Below are 23526 nucleotides of genomic sequence, written 5' to 3' on the forward strand. Positions count from 1 at the left end.
TGAGACAAACGTTTCATCAGCGGAAACAAAAATGGCATTCATAGTATTTGTGTTGGAAAATTCTTTACTCAGATTCAGCATAGAACAAGACCATTTGGCTGATCAAATATCTGCTGATAATTGACTCATCTGGCTAATTAAGCAAAGCAGCAGTGAAGAGACTGAGGGAGACAAGTACATAATGCTCTAAAGGAGCAACAGTGTCAATTCAAACACTTACACTGAAATTATTACATCAGAAAAAAGGCCATTTTTATTGAAGCACAAGCCTTAACTCCAGTGATTAATCAGGAGAACAAAACAAAGGACATCTTGACGAAATATAATCTATGTTGTACAGGAGTTCTAAATACAGTAATTCCATTTCAACCATATTTTTAAGTTATTTTACAATATCAAACCATCAAAAGCGGTTTCAAAGGCAGAGTTCTTTTCATTTTATTAATGTTAGAAGAAAGCAATTATTTGATACAGCCAAAGCATATAGCAGTGACAGAGTTGGCTTGTGGAAATATACTTTTAAACAAAACAGGCAGCTGTTTAGTTGCATATGGTAATATATTGCAGGCATTTCATTGATTTATGCTTATAGAATGTACATTTACACAGAAACTGTATATCTTACAGAATTGAATTCTCAGTTTTTTTTAGACTGATATCTTCAAACACAGAAACCTAGACCAAAAATAAAGTTTTTTTATATAAAAAGAATCACATAATTACACATGATTACTTCTCCTCCCCTAGAAGCTGCCTTGGTAGGCGTATACATGGGAATCAGGCCTAAAGTGTGAGCCAAACTCGATATGGATATTTTGGACAAGTTTTCTAACTTTGGATTAAGATAGTAGCAAACTCTAGGCAGGGATCTTTTTTTAAAAATTAGCAACTCAGGTTGGAATCCAAAAATGGATTAGTGCACGTGCTACTTTGTTGGCTTGGTTTCAGTGCTGGGGTCTATGAGATGTGCATCTTGTTCTGGTGGAACTGGATGGTTGAAGAAAACTTGGATTTTTCAGTCACTCCCATGTACACAGCAATGTTCATCAAATGTCCCAGATATCAAAGACCTGTGACAATATCAGAACATCTGTCCTCTAGCTTCTAATCTAAATCAGCAGATCTGTGGCTGATCATATTATGTTTCCAGTCACAATGGGGTAGGAGTTGGGGATGGATGCAAGAAACTGTGGCCAGGCAGCTATTTGCAACTATCAAATACTGACACCAATCATGGATAACAGAAATTGGCCAAAAAGGGAAGCTGCTTTGAAGTTGATTTGACTGCTTGTTTGGCTACCCAGATTTTCCTTTAGTGCTCAGTGGGCTTTTTGACGATAATAAACGAAGGATTTTCTATCCCGTGCCCCCCATTGTGGGTCACTATATTGAACTAACTAGAAAACCCTTGTGAGGATCAGGTTTATAACATTGGATACATCTGAACAAACTGATCTGGTGCTTTGCTTTCCATGTTGCTGCCTGCAGCCTAAACTCACAGCTTAGCATAGAATTGTCACTTCTCTAGTAAGAAAAAAAAATTCCAATCTTTTAAAAAGCCCAGCTTGGCAGATAACTAACCTTTTGAAAAACAAATAAATTCAATTATTAAATAGGATGGAATTCACACTGACACAAACTTTAAAGCGTGTAACCTGACACCCTCATATAAGTGCTACTGCTTAATCCAAATAAGATACATCTGTACAGAAATATAAATGTCTGTATGTGGACAGCTTCCAGCTCCCACTCTTAATAAATAAATTACAAAGGAGACTTTACGCTTATAAGAGATAAGATGGAAAATGTTAAGCTGGCACTGTTTTTTAGAGACACATTTTCTATGGACTTTCTGAAGCTACAAGGCTGTGTTCAATAAGGTTATACTTTGATTCTCTTTATGGAAAATAAATATATTTATACCAAAGGTATGTAATACAAACCATTGGCTCAAAATGTATTGCTTTATGTCAACCGTGTAACATCAATTGTTGAACATATTAACTTGTAATAACATCTTGGATGTCAAAATAGCTTTCATATGGTTTGAAATATATCCTTTAGCAAGTGCAGTCCCAGTCTAAATCCATCCCATGGAATAAGAAACAATGGGATATTGTTCAGCCTTCAAAACCTTTAAAATCTTCTTGTACTTAAGTGAGATCTTCCCTGCTCTTTACACATGACTAAATACCCCAGTTTAGATTGTTTTCCATGAAGCAGCAATATCCCATAGCAATAAATAGGTTGAGAAACTTTGTAGTGGCATCTGTGACTTGTCTGAATGCTTTTTGTAAACTGAACTTCCACATTCAGGCAGCTACTGCACTCGTGAAAGTTGCATGTTTTGTACCTGACTACAACAAAATGTACTTGAGGATTTAAAAGAAACACACTACAGTCTCTTAGTAAAAAAAGAACTGAGAAATTTAAAGATTGGCAATTTATAATTGCCCTTAAACATTGTTTATAACAGCATAGCCATATGATTTAATTCGCTCAGATTTTACATTGGGCATTCATAAAGAAAATTTTATTAATTGTTAATGTGCAAGCTTCATGATGAATTGAGAAGAATCAGAAACTTAGAATCAAGCAATTACCTTTAAAGGTTTTGTTCATTTTTTAAAAATTCCCCAACTGTGACTGGATGATTTCTAAACCCAGGTGTAACAAACTCCAATCTTTCACATTAATAGCCAAATAATCCCTGAAAGAACAGACCAATAGGAACATTATTTATGGTAAAAGTAAAACACAAGTAAAAGCACACACAAGCTAAAATATATTTTGAAGGCTGCTAGTGGCTACTGACAAATAATTTCCAATTAAACATGAATGTATGCATCAGTGTTTTACAAGGCAATTTAGGGTAGTCACTTCACATTAAGATAATCACTTTGCAAACCCATCCTTAATGCTCTGTTCGATGAATAAGTACATGCACACCTTAAGAATATTGATGAAACTTAGTCCACTGACAAAGAAATTTGAAGGTCTTTTTTTACTTTGGTAGTGTGCTAAGTGTTGTGGTATGTGTAACACCTAGCCATGTTACCACAATGTAGACTGAAGTATAGGCGAAGATGATGGATGTTCTTTGATACATGAAATAAATGGAATACAGCTAGGAGAATAAGAACACTTGAGTTGACGACAGCCTTCCAGAAACCTATACTTCTTTAGGCACAAGATTTGCTATTTTTTGGTTGGTTCAATAAAGATTATTTAGGGTAACCAAGATGGTATTCTATCTTTTTGCTAAAATCATCTTTACTAGAAGTATTGCTCTTCCCCATATCTACAGCAATGTTTTGTCTTACACTGTTATGTAAACAATTAAAGATCTAATGAAATCACCACAAGGTTACACCATTATTTGAAGAACAAGTACTCTTATGTTTTCATCAATTAATTTTTTTTGAGAGGTGCAAAGTGAAAAGTATGGGTTACTATCTAAAAGCTGCATTGTAACTGGTTGTGGAATACATACTATACATGCACATTATTCATGCAAGGACTTGTATAGTACAGGGACATTTTTATGTAATGTGCCATCAAATTTTCATCCTGATAGATCCATAAGAGCACTTATCACAACTCCACCAAACAGTTAAAGAACTTCAAAAGCTGATCAGTAGCACTGTGTCTCACTGCGCATTTTAAGCTGCAGTTCACGACGAGTGAACTAATTGATTGGATGCTAATTTAGTCTAATCCTGGATCCATTGGAGCATGTATCTAGTTTCTATTGATTCAGTGGTAAATATAAAGATATATTCTGCTATTTGTACATGTGACGTAGATGTAGAGAAAGTTGCAGCTCATTTGTGGTGATGTATTCAAATATTAAAATAAACAGATTCTGCCAGAATAGTATGTGTGTTCTCAATCAGCATACACAGCTTGCCCTAAGGAGTGCAGTAAAACCAAAATCCACAGTTAGTTCATGAAAATAACCCTGCCCATTGGGGACAAAGATGTAAGTAGTAATTTTTTAAATATCCCAAAATGACTGATCCACACATTTCTTACACAAACACAATACAATACACTGGTTTTCAGAAATATTTCTAAGTGCGCCCTTTTGATCGGGACCTAGGTTTTTGATTTGGTCCTCATTCATCACACAGAAACTTTAGCTGAAGTCCCCCTGTTTGGGTGACTTCAGGATATCAATGTCTAATGCTTTTATAAATCAAGTGGCTTGTGTACCACTACCTCATTTGTAAAAAGTAATGCGGACAATAACATCATAACATATTTTTCCAAAGTTTACTCAACAGTCACTAGATAATGTCTTGTGGCCTTTTTTTTCCTGTTTTTGGTCTTCATGAGAACTTCAACATGGCTTGTTTGTACCGCTGATAAAATACACAAGCATTGTGCATGTTCTAAAGATAAAAGCGGAGGCAAGACTACACGATTCTTCTCGTCTTTACACAGTAGTCTGTTAAAAGAAGCCTATTTTATTTTCAATAGCTGCGAAAATTCTGTGCAGGTTAAGAGAGAGTCCTGTCAACTTCAATTCAATTAAAAAACACAAGTGTCGAAACACTACGTATGGTCCCACCATTAGCAGAAAACAATCCAGTATCCACATGGTTAATTACAATTATATAACTGCAATTGACCAACAAATGATTGTTGTGAAAGGCTAAAATGTCAATTATATCCAACCAATGTCAATCTCTTTGTTATTTGTGAAATATGATGGTCATTATCTTTGGTTGGAAGTCATTTGACTTGGTGGGTACTTAGTAACAATAAAGTAAACTGATTATTTTCCACCATAGCTCACCATTTGATTGTATATACAGTAAGTACCTTTAGCCAAAAATCAAACTCTGTACATGGAGATATTAGGATATTTTCTTTCCACTATTCTCTCAACTACAGCTAGAATGATTTAATGTTCACATAAAGAAGGTTTTCTTTATCTTTGAACAATTCCTGCTGCTCACTCATTTTTGGCATTCTAGTAAGGTCTCCAGACCGATTCGTCCATTCGCCCTGTGGTGGTCATTGCTGTTGGAGAATTACTTTGGCTGCCATCAGCATCCACAACATCATTCTGATTGGCCAAATTGGGATTCATGAGTGTGCTTCCACTTGATGCGCTGGTGCAAGAAGGCAGCATTCTGGTCGGTGAGCGGTCTCCCGCAACCATGGAAAATTGGTACGATCCAGTGGAGGCACCATAGTAGAGATGATATGGTGAGACACTTGTCTGAAAGGGTCCACTTTGGTTCTGGGCTGACCCAGGATAGGGTGGTGGCAGGTAGGTATGGTAACGGGCTGTGGCTGCCATGCCTGTCATGCTAATGCCCCCAATGCCCCCTGTGGATGGAGTGCTGGAGTAAGTGAAGGCAGCGGCAGACATAGCGCCAGGGTAGTTCATGCGTGGATCTGAAAAACGAGATTCTGTAAGCGAGGATAGTCCTGGAAATTGACGCTCAAATTGGCGAGGGTCTGCAAATGGGCTGATGTCTGAAGTACCTGAGGAGAAAAGCAAATTATGGTCAATGCATAAAGGATCGGTAACATTGTATGAGTCTAACATATTGCTAGGGAAATCATAATTCACACTAATTCACAATTAAACTGAAGAATTAACCTCAGGTTGGCAAGCAAAATCCCACAGTGATATCCAAAGAAGAACAGGAAGGCTTTTCCTGTGTCCTGGCCATTTTTTATTCCTCAGCCAATCTTTCCAGTTACTAACCTCATTGTTATAGTGGATCCTGGTTGTGAGCAATTTGACTGCTGTATTTTCCTACTACAGGTATATGACAGTAACTGCATTTCCAAAGAAAACTTTTAAAGTGGCGATGGGGCTGTCTCAGAGATATCTTGGCTGATTTATGACGAGGTTATGAAAAGGTTTGAATAAAGTAAGTCACAGTGGAAGAAAAGAAAGAGTAAAAGATTAAATTCACAAAACTGTGGAAGTAGTCAGGCTCTATATTTTTAAATCTGAGATTGTTAGTGTTCAGTGTAGCACCATTTGGAAATGATTGTAAGAACCAGCTGCATCATTCAAAAGAAAGTATAAACATGCTCATATTATATTATAACCTGCTGCTGAATAAGAGCCTTGTGAATACAGAACTCTGCATAAACATCAGAAATTGCTCCAATGTTGAGCAATGCTACTGGTCAATGAAGGACTGCTAAACCCAAACAGGAAAGTAGCCAGCCAAAGCGCTGAGTCACAAAGCCAAGCCAACAGACTGTGTACTTCTGGAAACCCCATGACTGCAATGATTTTCCATGTGGAATAGCTTACACAACTACAACAGGGCTCTCATTTTGCAGGATCTGGGTATACTATCAATTCAGAATGGTTCCAAATAACACCACAACAAATAACCAAAATATGCTGGCTTTTTAATATGATTGTTTTTAAATCAATGGTTATATCATTCAATTTTTTATTTTAGTGTGTTTATTTCCAGATTTTTTTTACAGCAACAAACCTGTTCCCATACACTTATATCATTTTCTGTCCTAAACCGGATTTCTTTTTAGTTTCCAGGTTTTAAGTATAGTGACTTGACAACTGCAGAGTCAAACTTCCCTATTCCCACGGCAACCCTGCATTGAGTGTAACCACTGAGAGTATGAAGCACTCACTTATTTCAGGTATTAGATCTCTCAATATTCCAACTGGGGGGGGGAAGGGTCTTTGAGCTCAGTGACAATGTCCCTGCCTCTGAGCTAGATGTCCTTCATTCAAGTCCCAACTACTGCCGGAGGTATGTAATGACGTCTCTCAACAGTTGATATGGAAAATCTCTGCTCCAACTGGGGTTGTGAGATGTACATGGGACTTTGATAGCAATTTTGAGGGGCAATTAGTGTTGTGAATTTGAGGACAAAATGCACTCAGGGTAAAATGATTTTTCTCAGGCTATGAGGAGCATGAATGCTTCACTAGAATCTTGAAGACCGCTGGATCGCTGCCACCTCAGCCTCCGCTATTGCATCAACTCCAAAACACAAAAATTTGAAGTATTCAAAATTTCATCACCTCGATTCCATGGAACACCAAACTTGGGACTGCAACACTGCATCCCCACCTAGCTCTCTGCTGATTTTGTTTCAAGACTGACATCAAATTAACAAATGAAGTATTACAGATATATAAATTCGAAATAACAATTGATCACATTACTGAATTTGGCAGTTCTGTGTCCATTAATGTCCAGCAGTTAGAGAGGTATTTACATCCATGAGGAAACTGGTGGGTTTGGTACCCCATTTAATATTATTCTCATTAAAGTCAAAGGGCGAATAGTCAAATTGGTCTTCAGCTCAATCCAGTGGCTTCCATGCTTGCCTGTTTAGGTTAAAGTAATCCCTGAGTTGTTTTCCTCTTCATAAAAAAATGTACTTGCATCAGAAATCTCGGTAATGCACCAGATAAACAGAAGAAAAAATGCTATGTGCTTCACGGAAAACTACGCCTCCAGGAATTTTGATGACACTTCAATGTACTGTCTCAAATTATACCTTTATTTCCATTTGCATTATATCAAGAAATCTCAGCGTAGTTTAGCTCAAGACACACTACAGCAAGTCAGAGGCTCCACATAAATTAAGCTTAGTGAGGGATCATTCCCCCGGGCAAGTAGTAAAATCACTTGAGTATATTTTTCTGTTCCCAAGGTCTAGTCAGGTAGCTTTTGTTACAAGGAGTGAACTGAGGTCAGATTGTTGCAGCCAATAAATCTATGCAATTATTAGTAATACTAAGGCTATCACACACGAACAGCCAACAAGATTATAACTGGGTTCGCTGGTCATATCTGGTCCTTGAGTAATTTTTAAATAACGTTAGCTAATATAAGTTGTCAAAGCTTGTTTACTGAACAACTTTCAACTGACAGCATTGTTCCTTTACGGTGCAATTAAAACTGGGGGCAGGAATTTCTGTGGGGGTGGGGGCGGGAGGGAGAAAAGGGAGAGATCAGTGGCTGGCTATTGGACTCAGAACAAACTCAGCCTGAGACAATGTAAGTTGGCTAAACTGGAAAGGGGGTTTCCCACTGCCACTCCACCAGTTCTGGCAGTGCCAAAGCTAGATGGTAATGAGTATTGATACCTCTGCAAACAGTCACAGACTGAAAATCCTCATCATTCCCCTGATCCAGACAAGTAGGATGTACTGGATGGGAAGGAATTGTCCTTCTTAGCGTTGGAAGTAAGGGTAGCGAAAGGATGGGTTTTGAAATTCTGATAGGAAGGAAGAAAAGCAGGGAGAGTGCTCTCTTCTGGGAGGGTGTCCTAATGCACAAAGGGCACCTCCTGAAGATTGTTACTCCAGCCCCCGTTTCTTCCTGCAATTTCAAAAACTTGCATAAAACATGCTGCTCTCTGTCACCATTTGCCTACTATGCTATGGCCTGGCCAAAGTAATTCTGGAGTTAATCAAGCTTTGAAAAAGCTTAACTGATGAGTAACTATTTATTTACATTTGTGGTGGGCAGCCTGCCAGTTTCAGGAGGCTGTGCGGCGAGGTTGTGGGTGAGGCACTCACTATATCTGACATCCTCCCCCCCCACAACTGAAAACAACCCCAATGGGAGAATATCGTACTCAGTTTGTAGTCAGGAAAAATGGCTCCCCAATGTATTTAAACCTGACTTGAGCAATAGTAATGTCACTTCTGCAGTGCATTTTTTTTAAAAGGGAAAGTGTTGCAACTCCTCCTTAGGTGTGTTAGAAGAAGAATACACTGGGTGTTTATGCACTCGGTGCCGTTTTTGGGTAAAGCTTTAGTTCTTTGTCAAGTATACCACCACCTCAGTCTGACTCTCCTGGCATGCACATAACATGCCACAAGGGCAGACTGTTAATCTGCGTACTTGAGATAGTTTACAACAGTGTAATTAAATGATGATATCAAGTCTGAGTTTTAGGGTGGATTGTAGGTGTGAGACAGTAATTTCAAGAAAATTACTGCTCCCAGTAATCAAAAGTTAAATTGCAAGAAACAAGGATTACAGTAAACACTTTCATCTTTGATTTGACACCCACGTGCAGTCAATGTGTTTTATAAAACAAGCCTGTTTATTTGTTTTTAAATGAATTTCTCTCTCCTTTCACAACCTTATGTTTTTGTTTACCTTATTCTGTGCTACAAGACGCTACCTGGCTGTATATCCAGCTGTCAAGTTTAGGATGATTCACTCACCAACTTTCCCACCCCAATGGGGATGCATGAAATCTTCTTTGCCATGGGCATGGGATTTCTTAAACTTTAACAGGCCATTTGGCCAACTCCCTGTAATTGTTGCCATAGTCACTGACAAGTTATCCAGAAAACGATAACTTTCCACCATCAGTCTCCTCCACCAGCCAATAGGCCTCTGAGATAACCAACCTCTTGCTCACCTCCCATTTTAGCCTTTATTCCTCTGATCTAACATATCGGATGTGATTTTATACCAAATTTTGTTGGATAAAGTTTCTGTGAAGTACTATGGAATATTGACTATACTAAAGGTACCATGTAAATGCAAACCGTTGTTGATTGAGGTATTGGCATCCAGATAACAGAGTCACCAACAGACTATGTTTGAAACTGTAATACCCGTTGTAGATGTTCCCATTTGAAGTGGATCTACCTGAGCATGTTGTAGTTGACAGTTTCTGTTTACGTTTGATGATTTCTTAATGACTGCAACAAAAGGCTACAGATAAATGCTCAAATGCAGCCTTTTCTGTGCACTTTAAAATGTATGCACTTCAGTAACTTTTTTTCTTGAAAGTTGTGTCTTAGATTTCATCAAGTTCCTTTCCTCTATCACGTGTGTGTCACTGACACTGGCTCCCACTCAAACAAGGTGATTTTAAAACTCTCGTTTTTGTTTTCAAATCCTCCCTAACTCTCTTATCTCCAAACCCCACAATCCTTCATGATACCTGGGCTCATTTAAATCTAGCCCCTTGTGCATTTCTAATTATATTTTCTTCACCATTGATGGCCATGGTTTCAGTTGCAAGGACTCCATGCTCTACAATTTCCACTTTGTATCTGTCCAACTCTCTACCTCACTTTCTTCCCTTCAGGCACTTACCCTTTGACCAAGCTTTTGGTCATCTGACCTCATACGTCTTATGTGGCTCAGTGTCAAAACATGTTTTTTAATGCTCCTGTGAAACACCGTGGGATATTTTAATGCACTATGTAAGTATTTTATACATATATTTGCCAAACCAGATAGATTTACCTCATGTTCGTCTGAATGAATCACTCTCCTGAGTTAAACAGAGCTGACAGTTTTTCATGCCATAATATCATTTCCATTATCTAATAGCTAACCACATCTTTCCCTCATGTTTCATATCTTTTGGAAATCCGAACAATCTTGTAGGCTTCCGTACTCCATTCAATGCTCTGATGGACCTAACCTGCAGTGATGCCGACACAATAATCATTCCAAAGGGTGCCATTCATTCAGCAACTTTGGAAATTATTGTCACCAAACAAATCAAATCTGTAAATAAACTTCATTATCCACACTTGCCAGTTCAGTGAGCTTTGCTGTAGCTTTGAGAAACGGAGCTCATTAGTTTTCAAAATCAGATTGAGGTAATGTTATGCTTTTTGATATCTTTAAAATAAAGAACTGCCAGTGCCTCAAATTGGACTGAGCCTGTGTTATTACAGATGGTAATTCTGCTGAAAAAAAATACATCTTTTCAGTGAAGCCTACACTGCGGGTGATGGGGGGCAGAGGAGTTGTCGGGTGGGGAAGGTGAGTTACTATGAGATTAAATAATTGCCTTTTTTTGAAATAAACAAAAGCTAATATAATGCATTGAGTCAGAATCAACAAAGCTAAAGCAAATATATGAGTTAAACATGGCCTAAGATGTAAATATCTTACCTGGACCAGATAATTTAATGGTAACCTAACCACAGTTGTTAGTAGCCCACATTACTGAAGTAACCCCTCACATTTAGTCAGATAACTAATTCTACTGTTTTGGTTTACTAATTAAGCATTCAAGTAGTATTCACTTTTAGTTGGAATCCTTTTTTGTTACTTTGGTGTAAGTAAAAGGTTAGCTTGAGAGAATTTGATGTAATTCATTTTTAATTTGTTCATAGAATAGTTTGGAGTGAGAACGGAAATAATTTTTGTGAACACACTCATTCACCCTCACACTGACATACACAAAGATTCACTCACACATATACACACACTCATTCACTCTCATAGGCCCAAACCCACACATACACACACTGAAACTCACTCGCACTTACATACATGCGCACACATACAGTGGTGCAGGCATATCTCCTTCAGCAGAAAGGAAAATAGCAGCTTACAGAATGACCATACCCTGTACTAATGCTGATTCTCAGATAATCCATAAGCAGGTGAGGACAGAGCTGATTCTCCACCCAGTAATCACCTGGGCTGACCAGCAAATTCCCTTCTGGCAAGCCTGAGGAACAAATGCCAGCCAGGGTCAGGTCTCTCAGTGTTATCACATTAGAACTGCATATACTGAAAAGTTCATTTTAAAGAAAAAGACTTTCGTCAAGTTCCCAGAAACAAGCAAATAATATTTAGGATGCTCCCCTGTACACCACTGTCCTCCTTTTGAGGAAATATTCAAACCTGAGATTACACAGAAGGAAAGGTAATGCTCAGTGTAGCCATCAATTAGTGAGATGTGGGGATTCCACTCTCTGCTTGGGGTGAATTCTAAATAATGTTTCAGAGATGACTGGAGTGTTTTAACCCACATTGTTTCTGACAATGAGAAAAAAGAAAATGCATCCTGAGACACATATCTCCATTTGTCTCCTAACTAAATGAACAGTAAATATTTGGGTAGAGTATGAGACATTGTGTATGTAGGAATGAACATTTCAAAGATCTACTTTGAAAACATTTTAAATGTTTTGATTTTTGGTTACACAGTGCAGCTCTTGGGTTTTCGATACATACTGGTTATGAAAGATGTACCCCTTTTTCTGTGATTTATTGGCCAAATGTTGCCATTCTTTTATTGCAATAAACAAACTTGACTACCTGGTTGGTTCATGGACACATTCATCAATCATTAACTATGTGGTAACAAAAAACCGGAAAATCATTTCTGACCACAATTCACACGGACTGCAGCAGTTCAAGAAGGCAGCTCACCACCACCTTCTCAAGGGCAACTCGGTGGGTAATAAAGGCTAGCCAGCCAACCATGCCTATGTCCCATCTTTTCTAGATGTTCAATGTTGTCAAAAAAATTTTACAACATTTTCTCTATGACTGGTGTCAAGCTAACAGGTCTGTAGTGCTCCATTCTGCCCTTCCTTCTCCCCTTAGTAAGTGATGTTACATTTGCTACCTTTCAGTTTGCAGGAACCATTTCAGAATCCATAGAATTATGAAAGATAAGCAGCACTGTGTGGTTAAAATTTATAAGATGACAGTTCTCTGTTAGTGCAATGGGAATTTCTTGTTGATTCAAAGATATATTTTAAATTTGTGTGTGGTTTTAAGAAATGGAAGATCTGTGAAGGAGAGATTGTTCTGTTAGCTACTGCATGATAGAGGTTTACTGCACTAAGTCATCACCTCTGTGCCAACTCTTTACTGGTACAATACAAAAGTAATCCTGTTGTCCTTTATCATTGCAAGTGTCTGTCTGCTTTTACAAATCCAGCTTGGTCTGATCTCTTAAAGATTAAAATAAAAAATAAAAAGGGTTCTGTGAATTTTACAATATTGCTCCTTTAAAGTACATGTCAATGCTCTGTTATTCCAACAGTGGATGAATTTATTCAGCAAAACCTTTCCTTCACAGGTAGGATGATAAGAATAGTGAAAGGGGAGGCCTGGTGGGACAGGCAAAGAGCTCAGACTGGAGAGGGCTGCCCAAAACGGTGAGGTGGGAGGAAGAGCAGTTTTGCTGGCATCTATCACGTGGGAAAGCGAGGAGCTAGCTCAGTGAGGCATGTTACTGCTCTCCTTAGGTCCACAAGACAAAGTTTCAAACTTAAACTACAGCGGTCTCTGTTTCATTCAGTCGAGGTTTCACTAAGCAGGGTAACCTGAGCAGGAGCCCTGCACACTCAGCAGTTATAAGGCTATTAGGTTCCTATATTATTGGGTTTCTGATTTGCATAAACAAATGCAGAATCAGCCTGAGGGTGGGCGCCACAATCCTGGGAAAACAGTCACATTGATACTTCCACAAGGTGGAAACAGAATTCAGCTTCTCCTGGTTTAAGTAAGAAAGACAAATTAAAACTCCCCCTCTATTCACTACTCTGTACTTGGTTTGAGATCGAGTCTGCGTGCGCAGAACTTATATGTGTACATGAGCAGGCACAGAAACTTCAGTGTTTATTCCAACCATACCTTTACTGTGGGTGGCCTCTCTGGACGTGTATTCAGCATGTTCCTGTGACTGCTCTACTGGGTACCAATTTAAGAAATCTCAACTGCTGATCGAGTCAAGGTCCAATGTTTGTTTGTTTGTTTCTTCATATGCTACTGTACAGAACTGAACTGGTTTAGTGACTGTGTATGTACATAAACTATTTTTATGAATAAAGTATAGTTTTGAAATTATAAAAGATTGTTCATAAGAAGGAAAAATTCTGAAAGTCACACATGAACACACACACACATCAACACCAGCTTCATTCACTTAACCACTCCTGCATGAAAAGGGCTCCTTGTAATACTTCACACTTTTAACCCGAGCACACAATTCCATTCTACATTTAACCTTCCAGTGTAATAGACACTGCTTTATATTGCAAAGTCTGGACATACTTTTTGTTATATTGCCGCCTCTGTTGGAAAGGTGTTAATAAAGCTAGTTCAAAATGGCTTCCTAAAACTAAGTGCAACTAAGACTTAGTGCAACACACAACAAAACCCTACATTAATAGCAGGTTAGATGCTCACATTTCCAAACGGAGATTCACATCTCTTTCTGACCACAATTGAAGGTAATGATAAGCACATTCCCAAAGTTACTTTGGAAAGCTATGATTTAGTTACGCAACACTAATCACAACCTCCACGCATTTTTTTCAGAACAACACTGCACAGCCACTCACCCAAACTGTTAACCTCATCTTTGGTGCTTTAATTTTCACTCATTGTCAAGTCGCACTCATGTCCATTGCTGGCTATCCCTCAACGTTCCCACTATCCAAAGTGCCTATCTGCCACTTGACTATTCTCCTTTAGCTGGACATTTATGGAACAGCTTTTGATACAATAACAATAAAGCACTCTATACACATTCCATTAAATCAGGCATATTCATGTGTTTAGCAAATAAAATTATTTAAAGTAGCTTTATTATCAACATCATCAGCAATCATTATTTTAGTAACACATTAAGTAACTAACGTGGGCCAAACCTCAGCCCACACTAATTTTCATTTTTATTTTCTGGTAGGTTTCATTTTAGTTGAGTTTGTTCCAGGCAGCACTTTCCTGGACAACTCAAATGAAATTGTGCAATTAGAATGCAAACAAAATTGAGTTAGAAAATCAATATTCTGGATCTTGGGCAGTTAAGGATGAAGGTTCCCAGTTCCTGGTATGAAAGCATGATCCCTTTTGATTTTGCGTGGAGTACACATTTGCATTCTCTGCTGTGACTATTATTTTACAGAAGTGAGTATTACCAGTATCATCTCAAATATCAGGTTGTGCATAGTGGTGACAATTGCAGCTGATTTAGACGGTTATGGCTTCAAGTCCATCTCCAGATTCTTGGCATATCTAGGCTGACACAACAAATGAATGCTGCACTACTGTTTGGAAGGCATTAAAATAAAGCACTGCCTCACTGTAATAAGTGAAGCCAAAAGATTCCATTGTACAGCCCCAATTAAGAACAGATGAATTCTCCCAGTCCTTCAGTCAACATTTTCTTTCAATGATTATCTGGCCACTTTTGCTTTGCTGTTTGTAGGAAATTGACATTTCCTACATTTCAACAGTGATTTCCACTGAAAATGAAGTGATCTGGGATACCTAAGGTCATGAATGGCATTTCATAAATTGATGATTGATCTGTGTATCTGTTTGCCTACTCCCCATTGTCATCCATTCATCTCTGAGAGGAATTACCAATATCAAGGCAGAGCAGTGTTGCATGAAATCAAGCAATGTAATCAGATCCAGGTTATTGGTGCTGATAATTTTCAACATTCACTTGCTGAAATTAGCTCTGACAACATAAATACATGCTCAGTTCATGATAATTATTGTCTTGTTCAGATTTCAAAAGTGTAAAGAGTCTTGAAATGGGTGCCCATACCTTTGGAGATACAGTGTACCTCTGGGGTGAGAGGGTGCATAAAAAAATAGCAAATGGATCTATTCAAAGTATCAGAGAAGGAACACTGATTTGTGAAACGTGGCTCAAACGGTCCAACATCTTAATTCCTGTCTCATCGGGAGTCCAGTGTAATGTCATCATTATTATGAATTACAATTTATGTGGCTTTTAGTCTGTTTTGTAATAAGACCACAGGCCTGTCCACAACAACCAGCCTGTTTCATGGAGTGTCCATAACTGCATCCTGTATTTTTGCTTCAGGGTCATCTAAAACCTCTCTCCTTCAATTAAAATGTAATCAATAAATGGTTCAAATCAAAATGCTGGAGAAACTTAGCAGGCTCTATAGCATGTGCTGGGAGGGACACAAAAGTAACATTGTGAGTCCAACATGACTTCTTTAGAACTACAAATTGTTTTTGGCAATACAGCTAGATAGTCTCTTTGCTTGACTTTCCTGTGCCCATCATTTCTGATTATATAGTGAATAGAGAAGTCCTGCATAAATATTTTAAATGTCTTTATGAAGATTATCCACAATTATTTCTCACTGATTATTTTAAAGTTGCAAGTTACACAAAGATGATGAAGACCATTTAACCGATTGAAGCTTAATGGTACAGAAATACTCTATTATAATTTCCAATTGGTCCTTAAGTTATTCTAGATTTTGAGTTCACCACATTACACAGAACTCCATTCCACATGACTATTCTTTGGAAAAGGAACTTGCGAACTGTTCTAAATTTATGTCCTGTTACCCTAAGGAAATACTTTTTTCCATATCTTTGATAAGCTTATATACCTTTAACAACACTACTTTTAAAGACTAAAATGCCCATGATTCTCCCCTCTGTCAGCACTGTCCCATGACCATGGAGATCAATCGAGGACTTCCTTTCTGTATTGCCTCCAGTTTAATGCATCTCTGAAGGAATGATCTGAACAAAGTAGGATATGGCTGCAGAAAACTTTGCACTTCTTTGGAGTCTGATTGAGTCAGGGTACAGATAAAGATGATGTCTTATATATTTCTCTCTCTTTGGAAGACTTTATTATGCATGTTAGATATCTTCCTTCTCACCCACCTTGGTCTTCATTTTCTGTTGGAACCACTTTACATCAGGACAATAGATGGTGCAATGCTCTATGTAAAACTCACTTCTCCATCACTGCTATCAATTCTGCTCTCTGATCACTCATAAGAAGCTTTTGCAATTTTTATCTCTCTCAGGATCTATTCTATCTATCAAAATCAAAAAAGCACACCTGGAGCGATGGCGGAGAGATTGCAATGTCAGGCAAAGGATTTTAACCAACATTCAAATAGAATGAAAGCAGGTGGTCCATCTAAAGATTCACATCAGAGGCTATTTGTTTGATTCTATTTGTATCTACCTACACAAAGTGGCTGTTTTTTTTTATATTCAGAATGATACGATAAAAAGGTTGAATTGAATAGTTCTGGCAGCACCCTTTGCTTCATCATGAAGATTAATTTTTGTCTATTTTGTTGAGTTTATAGGAAAAATTTTTTTTTCCCCTTTTTCTATTTCAGGTTTGTATTACACCACTGAAGGAATGCTGTGTGTTTGCTTTTTTTAAATGTAAAAAGGAATTGGTCTAATCTCCACCTTCCAGTCTAATTGTTTTGACTGGAAGCGCAATAAAGTGGGTGTGTCTGTCATTAAATAAAATGTGTGTGTAGGAGTATATTACTGGCAAAATGAAAGAAGCAAAATGGATATAGCATGAGTAGTCAAGTATGCATTCCATCTATGTATTAAGATCAACACAATTGTCATATATTAAGTCCATTAATGCTGCTTAATTTATTCCTTCAGGAAATTTTGTGCTGGAAATTGTGAAATGATTTTTACATCAGATGTTTTAAGCCCTCACCAGAAGAGCTTGTACTTGAAGGCAGACTAAAGGCAGGAATTATATAATAGTTTATATAACCTAATTAATAATAATAAATATATTATAACAACCAAACGTGGTTGTTAGACCTTTTTTTAATTAGAATAACTTTTTTTGAAAAGTGTCAGTAACGTGATGCATGCACATTGATGTCATTTGTATCATTAAGCCATCTCAGCATTTGGATATGGCATCCTAAATATATAGCAAATGCAACAATGTGAGGTGATTTGCCCAGTAATGGGCCAAAACTAAGAAGTTAATCCTGCAGTTCCAAAATGGTGACAAATCATCTTTATGATGTGTGCACTGCCATTGTAGGAGTGAATTGTAAAATAGACTTAGGTTGAAAGTAGTTCATTAATTGAGATTGTTTGATTCTATATTTCATGTTCAGTTTAGGAGGAGGTGAACAAGATGCTTCTATACTTTGATTTCTAGACCAAACAAAATGATGCAGCTGTTTTTGTTAAAATTCTTTGGTTGGATTAGACACCTGTTCATCCACTTCACCTGGGCTTTCAGCTTCAGTTCCACTTCTGATGCATAGCTAATTTTTTTACATAAATTTTATAAGGCTTGTCATTTTCATGAGGACATATACTAAAATTCCTTACTATTTTCTCAATGGAAATCCCTTCTCAAAGATAAATTATTTTTGTTAGGAGAATTCCGTGAATACAAAGTGGAAGAAAACAACTCTAATCTCAATTGCATCATTTGAATTTGCCAACATCTAGCTGTCTACTTGTGGACACAACAGAAACTATCAACAGTGCGATGAGTTTGTTCCTTCCAACTTCAAGAGCTTTTTGACACCAATGAGCTTTTATTCAAAATATAATTCATGTATTAGCTTAATACTATTGAATAAACATGCTTCAAATTGTCACTCTAGTTAAGTAAACTCTGTATAAACACTGAGTTTTTAGAAAATGGTGCACTGGAATTTTGTGTTCTTTAATAAATAGAAAACCATAAATGATACATTTTTGCCAGAATTGACAATGGAGCTGTGTTGTCAAAATTAAGTGAAACAGTGATAATGCATATCATAGAGATGCAGAACTGGTTAATTGTACGTAGTTTTAGTATTGTGTGCAGTTGCCTGAAGTCTGATAAGGACAATGTACTGCATGGGAGCTACACTTGTTCATCTACTATATCTAACAGTACTATTTTCAAACATGCACCATTGTCCAGTTCTGTGTTTATCAGAAGTAATTTTTATACAGCATCTACAAAGATGGGTCACTTGCTGTCACGTTAATTTATGTTGAAAATTGGGAGCTTGTGTACATGAAGTGGGTTTCAAGTGAAGACGCCACAGCTGACAGTCCAGGATTGTCAAAACCTTCCCATGTGCATAACAAAAAGTGTCTACTGCAACTTGTGACTCTACTTCCTCCTGAGGCCTGCAGATGCTGGAGATCAGTCAAAAGGTGTGGCACTGGAAAAGCACAGCAGGTCAGACAGTGTCTGAGAAGCAAGAGGGTCCACGTTTTGGGCATAAACCCTTCATCAGGAATGGGGGTGGCGTAAAGAGATAAATAGGAGGGGTAGTGGGGCTGGGAGAGAAGATAGCTTGGAAGGCAATAGGTAGATGAAGGTGGGGGGTGATGGTGATAGGTTGGCAGATAGGTGGGAAGGAAGATGGACAGTTCAAGAGGGCGGTGCCGAATTGTAGGGTTGGATCTGGGAATGAGGTGGAGGGAGGGGAAATGAGGAAACTGGTGAAATCGACATTGGTGTCATGTGGTTGGAGGGTCCCAAGGCAGAAGATGAGGTGTTCCTCCTCCAGGTGCCAGGTGGCCTTTTATTTGGTGTTGGAGGGGGCCCAGGACTTGCATGTCCTTGGTGGAATAGGTGGGGGAGTTGAAGTGGTTGGCTACAAGGCGGTGGGGTTGTTGGATGCGTGTGTCCCAGAGATGTTCTCTGAACCATTCTGCAAGTTGGTGTCCTGTCTCTCCAATGTAGAGGAGGCCATATTGGGAGCAAAGGACACAGTAGATGAGGCGTTTAGATATGCAGAAAAATCTCTGCCGGATGTGGAAGGATCCTTTGGGGCCTTGGATGGACGTGAGGGGGAAGATAGGGGCTTAGGTTTTACACCTCTTGCAGTGGCAAGGGAAGGTGCCAAAGTGGAGGATGGGTTGGTGGGGGGATGGACCTAATGAGGAAGTCACGAAGGGAATAGTCTCTGTCGAATGCTAATAGGGTGGGGAGGGAAATATATCTGTGGTGTCTGACTGTAGGTGGTGGAAATGGCAGACGATGATGCGTTGTATCTAGAGATTGGTGTGGTGGAAGGTGAGGACCAGGGAGGTTCTACCTTTTTACAGTTGGAGAGGGGTGCGGGAAGTGGAGGAGATATGCTGGAGGGCATTGTTGACCATGTGGGAGGGGAAATTGTGGTCCTTGAAGTAGGAGGCCATCTGGGATGTTCCAGAGTGGAATTGCTCCCCCTGGGAACAGAGGCGGAGGAATTAGGAGTAAGGGATAGCATTTTTTCCAGGGTGGGGAGTGAGGTGTAGTCCAGGTAGCTGTGGGAGTCGGTGGGTTTGAAGTAGATGTCTGTATTGACACAACACAACCTATCATCATCACACCCCACCTTCATCTACCTATCGCCTTCCAAGCTACCTTCCCCCCACCCCCCCCCCCCTCCTATTTATCTCTCAGTCCCATTGCACCACCACCCCATTCCTGATGAAGGGTTTATGCCTGAAACGTCGACTCTCCTGCTCCTTGGATGACGCCTGACCTACTGTGCTTTTCCAGCACCACACTTTTTGACACTGTACATTCCTCCCTCTAGCGAGGTAAATGATATTATGATGAATCATTTTATGGGAATATTTTAAGGTTTGACCGCTTCCAAGGATTTCCCAGAGTTGTTCCAAAACCACATTCACGTTTCAACTCACCCTGCATCTGTGTTTGGGTTTGCGGGCTGAAGTGGCTGGGTACACCAAGAGGGCGGGGGCTGGGTGTTGATGGACCAACCCTCATAGCTGTCTGCCGATAACGCTCCAGCTCACTTAGGCGATCTGAGAAAAGTGTACTCGGCTTTGCCTGGTCTTCAAGCTTTTGTCTGTGCCCTGGAATAAAATAAAAATAACAATAGTTTAGTCTTATCACTATCTCCTCATGTTCATCCACATTGCTGTTGGCCTCCAACTGTTTTACCATACTTTATCTTTAAACTTGTTGCTGTAAAATATTTAGCCAAGCAGAGTAGAAAGGTGAGATGGGCAGGCAGAGTAGAGATTTTCTTGTCCAAGTTTGAATAAAATATGTCCATCTTATATTACCAGACTGCCTTTTGGAATTGGCTTCCTTTTGCAACATGCAAAGAACGTTATCTGCCACTTCATTCAAAATGGCTACTTCACCACATCCATCCTTTTCAATGCCACTGCTGTACTATGGAGAACCAGTTTGACAGCATTAACAGATGACTCCACCTACTGGTCTAGTAGGGAACTAACAATGCATATCCAGTGAAGGCCTGACAAAGCAACAGCTATCTGTGAAAGGAGTGATTTCAGAATCACTTCCCTTTGTTTTGGACTGATTAATACTTCATAACTTTGTTGGAAATAAGCAGTGAATGTTCATTATGCTGCATACGACCACAAATTCTGCCTGATTCAGGTACTGAGATTGACATTATCCCTTCCATTCCTAAACCTCCCTACTGAAGGCTATTAGCTTCTTAAAGGTAAATCTATTAAACTTGATAAATTTAATCAGCATTATAACGATTTAGATATTCTACAATGAATCATTTACTCAGATTATTCTATTTCCAAACTGAATCGGCACTATAAGCTTTATTTCTGAGGAAGACATTTGTGTCAAAATTATCAAACGTTATGAAAGATGTAGTTTTTTTTATTTTATGACTGTGACTAACACAAATGCAGTACCATCTGTACAAAGTAAGGATAATGTTGCATAACATGCCAACATGGGAAGGGTGAAACAGATTGTTTTCATCTGGAACTACAGAAAAACAACATTCTGAGATACTTCTCAGAATAGAAATAAGCCACTCTTAAGAATTTTCACTCAACTTTGATCTAGCATCATCTTGGACTCTAAACACTTCTCATTTTACCTGCTGCTTTTCTCTGATATTACAGAAATCCAAGTGCTTGATATCTAGTGAACTGCTTCTAATGGCCATGGCTTCACCCGAATTCTCCAGCTTTGAAAGATTCCCAGAAAACTTGCCCTTCTAAGCTCTAGACTAAGTTGGCCCTGCAGCACTAGCTGTCATCAATTTTCTCCTAATTATTTCTGATGCCTGGATTTAATCATGTTTTCTTTTACTGATTCTTTTTCAGAATGTGGACATTGCTCGCTAGGCCAATATTTACTGCCCAATTTAAATTACCCTTAAGAAGGTGGTGGTGAGCTGCCCTCTTGCAGTCCTTTGGGTGTAGTATACCACTGTAACAAAGGGGAGGAGTGTTTGACATAGCAGCAGTCAAGGAATGGTAATATAGTTCCAAGTTAGGATGGTGTGTGGCTTGATCGGGAACTTGCAGATCATGTTGTCCCTATGAATCTGCTGCCTTTATCATTCGAGGGAGTAGAGGTTACTATTTTAGACTGGTTGAGCAGTGAGAGTATATTGATTTCCACAGAGACTTTGTTTCTTCTTGGTCTGCGTTCATACAGCTGAGATCACATTTAGCTGCTTGGCCTCTTGCTCCAAGATGATCTTCTAATTGTGAAGCTTCTGTTTCATAACAATGCAGTTGTTTTACATCTTGTTGGTGTGCTAGTCCATTTTGGAGTCAATCATGTAACAGGAAACTGGGCTCACATGTAGACAGATTGGGGAGGGTTGGTGTTCTCTCCCCGAGATTAAGACTGGTTGGTTTTTAAATAATTTGACATTTTTCAATCTTGCAAATTAGTAAAACCTTCTACTCCTTCTTCTACTGTCTCTAATTTTGTCGGAAGCAACAAAAAGGTTTCATAGTCTAGTGGTTTTTCAGTACCTGTGTGTTCAATATAAATCTTTTTAGTCTGCCACTGCTTCACTCTTCAACATTTTTCAACAACCTATACATCAATACTGATAACATACAACCACTGTAGCATCCTCTCAATTTGACTAACAACATCCTTAGATTTAGCAGAAAACAAAATGGTGCTCAATGTATACTTAGAACTTGGTTCTCCTCAATGAAAGGCAATATGAATTTGGTTTGTGGGTTACATACAGTATGAAACAGGTGCACTGTTAAAAAGGCACCCACCAGAAAAAAAATACACTCAGAATCCTTTCTACGGGCTTCAGAAATAAACTAAATCTTAAGAGACCTTTTATTTAATGTTACTTTTCCTTTATTCATTCATGGGATGCAAATATCACTGGCAAGACCATTTTTTGATGCCTGCTCTGAACTGATCTTGAAAAGATCATGGTGAGCTGTCTTCATTAACTGCTTCATGTGATGCAGGTACACCCAACTGCTATGGAATTAATTCCAAGGAGCATTGATATTGTACTAATTCAGGATGGTGTACATTTTGGAGGAAAGTTGCAGGTGATGGTATTCCCAACTATCTGCTACCCTTGTTGCTTTACAACAGTATGCTGCACAAATTGTCATTCAAATGTATTGTGAAATCACTGTGCAATGCTTCCTATACTTTTAAACAAGTTTTAGAAGCAGACAAATAGTCATGCCAGGATCAGAGTTGACCAAAGCCAGGTCTTAGCTATATGCAGCTTAGAGATGAAAAGCAACAAAAATCTCTTTGAAATTTCTTGCATTGTACATGTGCCCAGTTGCTGCATTAAAACGTTTCACAAACAGCCTTTAAGCAATCTACTTGAAAGTCACTGTACTTTCCTGCCCAGCCTACTGGTTATGAGATTAAGCAACAGAACAACTGAAGGAATGTGTTAATTGCTAATTAATGTGCAGTGGGATCAGTTTGGGCATGAGATGAAATTAAGTATTTACAACTAATCCTAACCTGTGCTGCTTAATAAATTGGCAATTAAGAGCATAGTTTCAATTCTGAATTGGTTAAGCGAATAATGATTTAAAGCATTGTATCAATTAAAGGAAACGTATTTCCTGCTAGAGACAGCAAAGCTGCATAAATCCAGTGATCATAAAATTTAAAGATAATTGCATAGATTAAGCAGGTTAATCTGTGATTCAAATTATAGTAAAATCTAAGGAAAATATTGCCGATGCTGTAAATCTGACAGAAAACCAGAAATGTTGGAAATATCAG

General features: G+C 38.6%; 1 protein-coding gene across 2 annotated transcripts in view; it reads right to left on the reverse strand.

Annotated features, from left to right (window-relative positions):
• Positions 1–252: 252 nt before the first annotated feature.
• The window catches only part of LOC132830142 (runt-related transcription factor 3-like), a 156696-nt gene continuing 133422 nt past the window's right edge, over positions 253–23526 (reverse strand). For both annotated transcript variants that reach the window (XM_060847653.1, XM_060847652.1), the window contains 2 exons: positions 20184–20357; positions 253–5499 (listed from right to left, as the gene is read on the reverse strand). In XM_060847653.1, coding sequence (XP_060703636.1) covers positions 4979–5499; positions 20184–20357 — 695 coding nt within the window. In that variant the 3' untranslated portion in view covers positions 253–4978. The remainder of the gene's footprint in view (positions 5500–20183; positions 20358–23526) is intronic.

Source organism: Hemiscyllium ocellatum, chromosome 30, assembly GCF_020745735.1.
Source record: "Hemiscyllium ocellatum isolate sHemOce1 chromosome 30, sHemOce1.pat.X.cur, whole genome shotgun sequence".
Lineage (NCBI taxonomy): Eukaryota > Metazoa > Chordata > Chondrichthyes > Orectolobiformes > Hemiscylliidae > Hemiscyllium > Hemiscyllium ocellatum.